This window comes from Cucurbita pepo, chromosome 15 (genome assembly GCF_057944985.1).
Source record: "Cucurbita pepo subsp. pepo isolate OVF chromosome 15, ASM5794498v1, whole genome shotgun sequence".
Lineage (NCBI taxonomy): Eukaryota > Viridiplantae > Streptophyta > Magnoliopsida > Cucurbitales > Cucurbitaceae > Cucurbita > Cucurbita pepo.
Window position 1 is genome coordinate 2,856,497 of NC_141812.1, and position 12,217 is coordinate 2,868,713.

A 12,217-nucleotide genomic window follows, 5' to 3' on the forward strand; every position below is an offset into this window, starting at 1 on the left:
TTAAGTTGACAATTGAAAATTCAATCAGCTGGTCTGACGATCTATCTAAATATGGTCGACACAAGCGAATTTATTTTCAAAATGACGATCCATATAAATCAATGAATTAATCGGTTGGGTCACGTCAAATTAGTCAAAATTCAACTTTAAACCGAGCTTAAATTAGGCTAAGATCGACCTCTGAGCCCGTTGATAAAGCTTAATTTTATTGAATTGAAATGAAAAAGGTAGGAATGCTTATAATAACAAAGAAATTATTTTTATTTTTATTATTTTGTTGCCTTTTGTTTTCATAAAATAATTGTAGAAAATCATTTGATTAATTAAAAGACACAAAAATGACGTGGAAAAGAGGATGAGGTGGAATCCATTGTAAGGAGTCAGCATCATATGCCACGTCTTTTCCAGCTAATCAAATTATTTAGCCCAATTCCCTAAGCATATCCATAATATATTATCATTTTCTTTTTTCTTTTTTTTTAATAATTCTTGTCCCCATAAACTTATTTTAATTTGATTCCATTTGCTTTCACATTACCTTCCAACAATTATTGCATTATAAATTTCCTCAATTTGAATATTATTTCTAGTTGGCTTTGACATAAAATAATAATAATAATAATAATTATTATTATTATTATTATTATTATTATTATTATATATATATTTTGTCTTACTATTGATTAGGGAGAAAATTGGTATAAAGCTGTTTTAAATGGTCGTTGAGCTAAAAGTCATTGTTATTTGATTAAACGAAAAAAAAACGACATGGGTTCGATGGAAAATTAGAGCTTTCGAGTAGCAACGATGAAAAGAAATGGAAAAAAGTCTGACTTCGTTCCGAAGATGAGATCTAATGGCAGCTTGGTCAAATTTGTTCAAATTTTCAATGAGAATATAAAGATAAACTAGACGAGGAAGAGAATTGATTAATCTCATAAATTCGTTGTCGAGTCCAGCGCCACATTATTAAAATTTGTCATCGTACTTACTCTACAGCATTTTCCGTTAGTCAACTAACAGTCAACTTAACACTGACTAAATAATATTTTAATCTTAAATTTAGCATTAAAATTATTTTAGTATTTTCTATTAATTTTTAAAATAATTTTATAAATCAATTAAAAAATAGATAAAATAACTTTTAATCAATTTTAGAAAATAAAATAAATTTGTTTTGAAAAAAAAAATATATATTAAAGCATCCAGCTGACATCTTCAAGTCAGCTTCCCACCCATAACTTGTCTGCTCCCCACTTCATATTTTATATTAAAATAAAATATTAATCAAAATAAATAAATAAATAAAATCTCTCTCTAATATTTAATTTAATATAATTAGCCCTAATTCTTTATTATTAGTGGGACATAATGTTACATAATCCATTCAGTTGATTGATTTAGTTATTTATTTTAAGAATAAAATAGTTGTTTAGTTGACTAAATAATATTAATTTTTGGGAAATTAAAAATATATATATTTATAAATCTAGCCATGATTTTTAAGATTTGCAAGTAAAAAAAAACTATATTTTCGTAAAATATCTTTTTATTTACTTTTAAATATTTAATTAAAATTTATTTTTAAATAGTTAAAATTTATTGGAGAATAAATAATAAAAAAATTATTATGAAATTAAATAAAAATAAAATAAATATATTTTAAAAATTATTATCAATACATCAATTTTATAGTTAAAATTATAAAATGAATTTTGAAAAACACCGATGTTAGATGACTAAGTTTTTAGGTCCTTCGATTTACGTTATCTTTTACTGTACGTGTGTGTTTAATTTTAACAGTGGAGTTATTTACGGAATATTTTTTATTTTTAGGAGAGTTCCTGTCCACGTGCTATTTATTTACTTCTGTAATTATAACACTTTTTCAATAATGACGAACTAGGCTCATTTTTTGAGATATGTCGGTACTAATTATTGTGCATTTATTTTGTTTTGAAGTTGGTAGACCCGAAAAGTTAAAGTAATAGAATACGATATATTTAATCATTCATTTGTATTCTTAACGATTTCAAAGCTTTATGTTCTTGTATTAAGTGAAAGTTGACTTTTTTGGAAGGTTAGACGCTGAATTTACATACCAAACGAATACCGCCAAGTAATCAGACCTTACCGATGCTCGCTCGGTGTCGATGTCGTCATGAACTTAGCATCCCGTCTTCCAACGAACATAAAAAAGAATTGGCTCAAAGGACTCAACTTGACACAAGAAGTTTAGAAAAGGAAAAGCATAATGCTTAATTCAGTATCCCTCCAAGTTGAGGCAAGAGAATATAATTACTAGTGAAAGAGCTTGTTGGTTTGTTAATTGTTTTCTTGTTTGGAAATCTGTCTAATAGCAATTATTGATAGAACTCATCAACTTTTGATTTGTGTTGTTTTTGTTCTTCTTTTTAGTCTTTTGGGCTAACCCATTTCTATGTTTTAGGTAGCTATCAGCTACTCGGTTTTGATCGATAGATACTAAGAGACTAAATTATAAAAGATATCTATAAGCTTCGACTTTGTTTTAAAAATATAATACTGATTTCTTTGAACTTTCATAAAAATTTCAAAAGTATGGTTAGAAAGTAAAAACTCATTAGAATTTTAGATGAACATTGGGATTTTTGGAACAGAGTATAGTAGTGACTTAGAATGGTATGTCATCGCCACACTTTTGGAAGTGAGTCCCACATTGGCTAATTTAAATAGTGATCATGGGTTTAGAAGTAAAAGAATACATCTCTATTGGAATAAGGTCTTTCAGGAAGTCCAAAACAAAGCATGAGAACTTATACTCAAAGTGGACAATATCATACCATTGTGAAGAGTCGTGATTCCTAACAACTTAGCCATGACAATAGAATCCTCAAATATCAAACAAAAAATTGCGAGTCTCAAGGTGTAGTTAAAAGTGACTAAAGTGTAGAACAAAAGGTGTACTTTGTTCGAGGACAACAAAGAAAGGAGTCGAGCCTCAATTAAGGGGAGGTTGTTCGAGAGCTCCATACTAGTGTACTTTGTTCGAGGGGAAGATTGTTGGAGAGTCGTGATTCCTAACACACAATTTCAAGTATTAAGTTTTCATCGAACTCTAAAAGGATCATAATTTTAACTCCATGATAGTTCTGACATCTTATCATTGCTTCAAACATCGTCCACTAATTGTAGCTTTGATACGAACTCACTTGGATTCACAATAACTTCAAAGAGTCATCAAGTTCCAAGTTGTAGCAAAAGTAGTGAAAGAGAGAACATATCATAAAAAACAAAAGATAAAAGAGGAATATTTGAACCTAATATTTGAACCTGAAAAAGTGTATGCTCAAGAGCTACCACACGATCCAGCAATGAACCTTTAAAGTGAGTATCTTTTAGTGCAACATCCAATGATATACACCTTCTTTCCTTCTTGCACCAAATTCTTCATCTATGGGAGAATTAACCACAACCCCACAAGAACAAAACAACATAATATTTGCCAATTATCCTCTAAATCCAAATGATTAAAGAAAGAACGGTTGATACCACTTGTTGTGCGCCGTAACGCCACAACCTTCAATGCTTTGATACTAATTGTTGTGCCCTAATGCCACAACTAAAATATTCTGATACCCAATTGTTGTAGTACAATGTCACAACCAAAAATGCTATGATGCCCAATTGTTGCAAAAGCTGGAGCAAGATCGGTCAAACTCACACACCCACAAATAAACAAACAGACACAAAGATGTATGTGGTTTAGAGATAAGAAATTCTCCCTACATCCACAAGTGGTAGCCAATCACTATAACCAAAATGTTTATAAGTGTATCTCTCACATTCTTACACTACAAAATCTCTCTTATAAAGTTCTCTCTCACATTCTTACACTACAAAATCTCTCTTACAAAGTTCTCTCCTAATTGTGTTTAGGTAAATACAAAATGACAATAACTTCACTCAAAATAATGCTAGACAAGCCTTTTATACAGGCATAGCAATACTAATTCTCATCCATGAACCAAATAAATGAGAATATTAATCAAAATGGTTAGAGCTAAATAGGAGTTAATAACCAAAATAAATAAGAATATTAATGAACATGAATATAAACTAAATGAGATTCAATAACCAAAAAATGAAACCTAATGTAACTTGACTTTTATCGGAGGTAATTTGAGCAACATTTTTCACAACTTCATTCAAATTCATATTGTATAATTGAGAGATCTTTGTTCATAGAATCGTGGAAGTCTAGCACATAATATAACATAATTGCCTTTTATTCATATTTCATATTCTTTTTCCCCCAAATACAAACAATCAAATGCAGAAGTTGATGACTTCAGTTTTACTTCTCGCAACACCCAAGTCGAATAAGAGCACATGAAAAGGAAGAAAATGAACTGTGGTGCCTAGGGAGGAGGCTACATTGAATTACCCTAATATGGCTTTTCTTTTAATTAAGTGAAACCAACATACATATAACAGAACCAGAACAAAAGAATTGATTGACTAACCGAAGCTAGATCTGGTGATTTCGTATACCAAGAAGCATGCTGCATTAGCTGGGGCACTACGAACAATCGCTGGTCCAAAGCCTTTGTATAGCCCTTTAACTCCTTCTGACGCCATGATTTTCCTGAAAGCATCAATAGAACCAGAGAACTTTGGGTTTTTGAAATCATCTACCTGAATCACGCTCTTGATAACATCAGTTGGATAGACGGCTAGCCAGAAGGCTGCTCCAGATACACCCCCAGCTAATATCAGATACTCTCTTCCTAGATTTGAAGTGTCTCGACCTCCTGCAAAGTGCTGTTTTATCATCTCATATACACCAAAAACCACTGCATTTCCAGGCACTTCTCTTGCCATTGTTGGAGCCAAGCCCTTGAAAAGACCCTTCACTCCGTTTGATTGGATGACGTGCTTGGCTACGTCCATTGGACCACCGTACTTCACTGCCACACCAACTGAACTGGATGCTGCCAATGCACTCTGAGCTTGTAGTCTGTTCATTGACAACAAAAGATGAAGGTTGTAATGCCTCGAGAACTCTCTTAGTGTCATGAACTTAAATACTTTGCGGAAGCGTAACTAACTTATGATACAATGCTTGTCTCCTACTTTCTTGTGTGATCTAATAAACTTGACTTGATAAAATAAGTTACTAACTTATGGGGTAGTTTAAGGAGAATTGTTCGGTAGACTTTGTGGAATAAGTTACTAACTTATGGAGCAACTACAAGAGAATTGGTAGTAGTTGTCAAATTGTGGATCAAATTTAGTGCTTTACTTAAGAAGATTGTTACTAGTTCTTAACTTGAGGAGAAAGTTTAGGAAGATACTTAGTGCATTTTCTACCATATATACTCATGAAATGTATGTTTTTTTTACAACAACAAAAGAGAATTGAAAAGGTAAGTGCTTAAGGTTTCTTTGTTCCAAAAGCTCTCTCACTTTGCTTCTTTTACTTGTTTCGACATATTTCGATTGTGGGTCAAATCCAACAACTTGCTCCATTTTAATATGAAATGTAAAAAGGTTGGCAAAGTAAAATCATTAAGAGCCTATACATATATAACGGTAATTTAGTTTGCTCTTCCTCTACGCATGCACTGGATGAGAAACCAATAAAGTTAATAATGGTCAATGGTCAAGAAGATGTTGAGGATTGTTGGGAGAGGAGTCCCACATCGGGTAATTAAGAGGTTGATCATGGGTTTACAAGTAAGGAATACATTTTCATTGATATGACGCCTTTTGAAGAAACCAAAAGTAAAGCCATGAGAGATTACTCAAAGTGGACAATATCATCCATTTTTGGAGCTTACTCAATGCGGTTGTTCATATGTTGGATAATATATGTCTCTCTTTTATACAAGGATCAAGTTCCTTTCAAGGTAAGTTATCTGAGGAACTATTGGTGATAATATAATATTTGGGGATGGGATCACAAACTTTAGGATATTCAAGAAAAGGTTGTACATACCTGCATTTGATCAGTTCAGTTGGACAAGCTAGAAGAGACACAGCAGCACCAGCCCCAGCCCCACAAACCACTTGTTGTTTAACTTCAAGGGAGGCACCGGGATAAGGCCGAAAGAAGGACTCTAGTTGTCCCCTTACAGAGAAGAGAACAGCATTTAGTGCAGCAACTGTAGCAAGTGGAGCTCCCATACCTTTGTACAAACCTCTTGAGCCTTCTGAAGCTAGAGTTTGTCTGACAGCATCCATTGCTCCAGAATACTTCGGAAGTTGGCCAGAAAGGGGGGCAGGTTGGCTTTGGAGCTTGACCTTAATTGTATCAAATGGGTGCCCACATATCAATTGAGCTGCTCCCCCAGCAGTCCCAGCAGCAAGATCTTTCGCCACATCTCCCATATGGATGATAAAAACTTTGCACTCTTTTAAGTTCTTTAGCAATCTGTAAATTTTTTCTAACAATTATACATCATCCAGTATTTCACAAAAGAATACATATATATATATATATATACAAAATAAATAATAGAACTGTATTGAGCTCCACACGAGAAGGAACCGGATGATATTGTGAAGGAGCTCTAAATATTTTCTTTGTAATATCGAAAGATGAATTGCACCACCACTGGATACATTAAACACACTTGACTAAAACATCAAAATGAAGTATAATTACCACCATAAGCCATTGAAGATTAGGCTTGTATTTGTTATCTTTCAATTTTTTTTTTATAGCAAAGCAATTAGATTTGTTAATTTGAATGCACAGAACTTCATATATTCTGAAATACAAGTAAGCCAAAAAAAGGCAGCCACAGAGATAAAATGCTCAAAATATAAGCTGCTTTGCAGAAAGTGCTCTTACAACAATCAATATTATGTCATCCGAAGTTTTAAGTTCATTACCGAGGTAAATAATGCAGATGATGCAGCCTCAAACTTAATCCAAGTTTTAAGTTCATTACCGAGGTAAATAAAGTTAACTGTTTACAAGCAGAGCACGCGAAAGATAATTAAACCAAGAACGACGAAGGAAGGAATAAGAAGAACAACGCTGAGTTTATTAATTGTTAGCTACAAAGTTTTAGGAACCACGAACCTCCACAATGGTATGATATTGTCCACTTTGAGCATAAGCTCTCATGGGTTTGCTTTAGATTTCTCCAAAAGGCCTCATACCAATAGAGATAGTATTCCTTACATATAAACACATGATCTTTCCCTTAATTAACCAATGTGAGACTCCCTCCCAACAATCCTCAACATAAAGCAGCACCTTTGTACGAAACTTCCAAAGTTAACACAACATACAAACTTAGGGCCAAGATAGATACAAGATACATAGCCATTCTTCTCTCCTTCTTCTTAACCGATGTATCATATATATTCCTAGAGAACATTTCAGAAATGATCACTTATTGCCGCTTAACCAACCACAACCAATTTTGAACAAACTTAGAAATTACCACGATCACATAAGCAATATGACAACTGATTTGCATAATAAATTAATCAACACTCTCAAGCTTATCAGAATTTCAGCCTCATCAACCATGCAGAATGAGACGATAAATTCTTGAGCTAAGGCTCGCATTAAAACAGTTACAGAACGTCAATCGAAGAATATTTCGATAAAATACACCGACACAGAAAATCTAAATTCAAAATAAAAGTTCTGAATCTATTTGATCATCAATGGTGTTTAGATTGCTGTCAGTTTGTATCTAATTAAATCTCTTGATTTGATTAGATTTGTTTACTGGTTTGTTACCAGATTTCCTACGGTAGATTTTCTAAATATCTCTTTGTATTTTCGGTGGATATATAGAGCATTCTTGCTCTTCGTAATTCAATCTTCTCGTTAACCATTCAATAACTTAAAGTCTTTCACTAACAATCAATACCTGCTCCAGATTTGCGTGGAAACTGCTGCCGAATCCTTATAACCAGCTTAAACATTAAAATTAGCGCAAGAACAGAAAAGATTGGTTACATGCTAGAACTTCACAATACGGTATCCTAAACAACTAGTAAATCAAGAGAAGAAAAATCAGAAGAAGCGGAAACGAGAATCAATGAAACGGAGAAGTAAAATGGAATTGAAACTGGAATAAACGCACAGAAGCAATGAAATCTCGTATTTGATCGGAAACAGAGGTGCATTCTACAGATTCAAGGAATGGAGATGAAGGAAGCTTGAAATCTCACCGGAAGCGATTCGGAAGAAATGGAAGTGAAGACAGGGGAATGGGAGTCGCCTTGGACTCTTTTCTCCCGACGGGACGACGGCTGTCTTTTTCTGCTTTACTTCAATGGCGAAAAGGAAGTGGAGATCCTATTGGATTCTACTTTTTATTCGTAAAGTTCGGAATTAAAATTTAGACATTCCGTCCCAGAAATTTAGAAAAATATGACGTGGCCACAAATGCTTTTTAAAATTGAGTTGGAATTTTTTTTTTTTTTTTTTTTTTTTTTTTTTTTTGCTGAGGTGGCATTTTTCTCTCAGCCACTCATCTTATGGCAAGACATATCGCGGCCGTGCCGTCCCGGTGCTACCATCGACATCGCCTTGGAATAACAAGTCGGAGGCAGATCGGAGAAGTTACATAACTATAGTTAGTTGGGTTGGAAAAATATTTTGGATTAGCTTGAAATTTTAGGTTGGTTGAGTTGGTGAGACGTGAACAACCGAATAGAGTTCCAACTGAGAAGTTACATGGCTATAGTTTAGGAGTATACACGGGTTGGGTTGGAAAAATTTTTTGGATCAACTTAAATTTTGAGTTCAGTTGAATTGGTGACCCGAGCAACTAATGAAGTTGACAACTAAATCCAACTCAACCATCTATTTTTAGGTTAGGGTACGTTGGATTGTTAGATTGTTATAATTTTTTTAAAAAAATTAACTTTATAAAAACTAAAATCTAAATATTTATAATGATTATAATTATTTTAATAGTAGAGTAGGATTCTATTGTAATCTTATTTCTGAGTTGATCGGATAGATTCGATAAAAAATATCAACAGAAAATATCGACTCTGAGAGTCAGACTCGAATTTTTTATTTTTCAGAAGTTCAACTCAATCTAAAAAGAAAATCTAACCCAACCCAATTTTTACGGTCTGAATTGGGTAGTTGAGTTAATCGAGTTCTCGAATCATCTAAACACAAGATCAAACTTAACTAGAGGTTGTGCAGATCTATGTCTACATTGGATCTGGATCGTGGCTCGTATGAAGGATCCAAATAAAACATACTTAGTTTTAGCCATAAAAAAAAACATGCATGTGTAGATATCAAGATGACTCTTATTTAGATGAAGTCTCGGTTTATTCATATACCTCTCATTTTTGTTCAATTGTCACATCGTGTAACAGCCCAAGCCCACTGCTAGTAGATATTGTCCGATTTGACTCGTTACGTATCATTGTCAACCTCACGATTTTTTAAAACCCGTCTGAAAGAGAGAGGTACAGCTCTATTTCCCTCTCCAATGAATGTGAGATCTCGCACAACGACACATGTGACCTTCCAGCACTGATATGATATGAAATCACTACAAAACCAAAACACTCGAGCATTCTTTCACCTCCACGAGACAACCGTCGTTCTCTCTTATTAGTAAATATTTGTGATTCTTAGTGTTTCTAACAAAGCCAGCCCTAGCTCTAGCCCCACAAACCATTTGTTGGTTTACTTAGAGTGAGGCACAGGATACAGCCTAAAAAATAAAGATTCCATTTGTCTCCCATATAAATCATAAACACTTTAAATTATTTAAATTATTTTAATTATTTTAAAATAATAATAAAAGAATAATATATATATTTGACACGAGCGAATGTTTAAAATTTTAAATATGTGAACGATTATTAGACATAAAATAAAAAATTTAGAGAATTATTCTACATTTTTATCCCCTAAAGTTGTCGTATTGATCCAACGTTAAGGAGTCTAGATCTACAACATCGAATGCATTTGAACATGAACCAAGTAATCAGGTTCTTTCGGTGAAAATTGGTCAATCCGGTGCAGATTGATTTAAAGTGCTGGAAACGTGGTTAATTGGGCTCCACCTTTAAAGACATTTCAGTTTATTTTCTAGTCAGCGGAATGAGTAATTGAGGTCATCGTACGGGTAAGCCTATGTTGATCATTGTACGGGTGAACCTAAATTTTATTTCCTGGTCCTAATAGTGATATCAAGATTTTGTTTTTGATCTGATGGTTCATAAAAAATGGCCCAACTCAACCTAACTCAACCACATACCGTAACGGTTACAAAATATGTATGTATGTATGTATCTTAAACAAAAATGTATTTTTAAAAATTAACAATAAATTCGAGTCGTTTTTTTTCAACTCAAACTAATTTTAGGAGAACCCATGAATCAATCTAACCCAAACTCTTGGATTGGTTAAGTTGATCCCGGTTTTTGGGTAATCAAGTTTTTTTTAACAATCCTACTCTAAATTTTTAATGTTTTAAAATTTCGAACAACAATTACTCGAGAGATGATAAATGGGTATAAACCGAGAGAAATTTTCCTAAGATTGATAACGTTAGAGTGATGAGGCGAAACTTACTACAAACAATCACGAAAGCTTTGTTGGGTGCATATACATTGTAGGTTAGATGAAAACTTACTACAAACAATTAACGAGCGTAGATGATCAGATTGATAACGACGACGATAACACGTGAACAAACTTGAAGATCAAGTCAAGAACGATACGACGAGTAACTGAAAACATAATCCAAACTCTAATAAATAAAATCTCGTATTTGAACGGAAACAAAACTACATTCCAAATAATTCAAGGGAAAGAGTTGAAGGAATAACCTTGAAATCTCAAAGGAAGCGATTTGCAACGGTCAGCAACGAGACTCGAAATTGGATTCATCTTCCCCTCATTGGTTTGTACTATTTTCTTTGTTAGAATAATCTCCCGACAAGCGATGCTACATATGTGACATCTATGTTTTCTTTTTTCTTAGAAGAAGCCACTAGAATGTTCTCGATCAAGTTTATTTACTACCGAAGTATTTTGAACCTAAAACCTATCTGTATTGACAACAATTATGAAGTAAACATTTTTTGTGACGAGAGTTATGATAACGAGGTTTCAAAATAAGATGGAAAATGAGTTTCGTGCTTAATTATTTACATTAAAAAAGAAATTTATGAGGTTTTTAGTCTGAAGTCAATTATAGATGATTTTTACTTTGAAAAAAATCGAGCATAACTATAGTTAATCGTACAATGATTTTTACTATGGTTAAGGTTTGATGGTGGAGGAGCTAAGGTTATTGTTGGAGGGTTACTTAGATACACGTACATGAAGGTTCATTAGTTGATAACAATTTATTACACGCATTCATAATTATATGTAATTGTGTTTCATTAAGTGCACGTAATTATATGAATAATACTGGAGAATGTCTCAAATTACCTAATATATACATATGTTGGCACTTAGTGGAAGACGTAGAAAAACAATTTAGCATCATTTTCTAGTAATACAGAGTTTTGTTCACCCAAAAGTTCTAACATATTTCTCTACTGTCATTAATAATTGGTATTAGACCGATCTTGTCGCAGTAAGAATGGCAACAGAGAGACAAGTTAATAACTTTGTTTAACCTGCTATCCGGAAATTTGATGGTTACTATGATCATTCGACGATATTGATGAGAAATTTTATTAGATCAAAAGAGTTCTTTTTAGGGTGGAGATGGGTTATGAAGAGCCAATTGACGAGGTACTCTCGTCTGTTCAATAGCAACGGTTGCCAACATCGAAGCTAAAGGATTTGAAGGTCAAAAACTACTTATTCTAGTCTATTGAACTATCTTAGAAATGATGCTCGAGAAGAAGACGTCTAAGGAAATTTGAGATTCAACAAAGAGAAAGTAACAAGGCTCAACCGAGTAAAGTTAGTTAACTTCAAACAATTAAAAGAGACTTTGAAATTCTCCGATTGCAAAAATAAAAAATAGTGAATGATTATATTGATAAGGTTATGTGTCTTGCAAATAAAATGAGGAGGCATCGTGTTTCAATCACTGATGATGTTGCAGGTGTAGAAAAGAATTTGTGATCTCGAACTCCAATGTTTGATTATATTGTATGTTCAATTGAAGAAGCAAACAATATCGAGAAGATGCAAATTGATAAAATAAAGCTCCCGACTAGTGCATGAGTAGCAGCTTAATCGCACAATAGAGGAGATGACAACCTT

General features: G+C 33.2%; 1 protein-coding gene across 1 annotated transcript; it reads right to left on the minus strand.

Moving 5' to 3' along the window:
* Nucleotides 1-4,247: 4,247 nt before the first annotated feature.
* On the minus strand, nucleotides 4,248-8,341 carry LOC111811551 (mitochondrial carnitine/acylcarnitine carrier-like protein). The gene is made up of 3 exons (XM_023698453.2): nucleotides 8,182-8,341; nucleotides 5,981-6,415; nucleotides 4,248-4,999 (listed from the first exon to the last, which is right to left on the minus strand). The coding sequence occupies exons 2-3, from the start codon at nucleotides 6,370-6,372 to the stop codon at nucleotides 4,501-4,503; spliced, it is 891 nt and encodes a 296-aa protein (XP_023554221.1). The 5' UTR covers nucleotides 6,373-6,415; nucleotides 8,182-8,341; the 3' UTR covers nucleotides 4,248-4,500.
* Nucleotides 8,342-12,217: the final 3,876 nt, after the last annotated feature.

Bases quoted from the DNA above. Each gene is read 5' to 3' on its own strand.
- LOC111811551 (XM_023698453.2), bottom strand. From the start codon at position 6,372: ATGGGAGATGTGGCGAAAGATCTTGCTGCTGGGACTGCTGGGGGAGCA. The intron at 5,000-5,980 runs GTATGTACAACC...GTCAATGAACAG, and splicing joins ACTGAACTGATCAAATGCAG to ACTACAAGCTCAGAGTGCAT.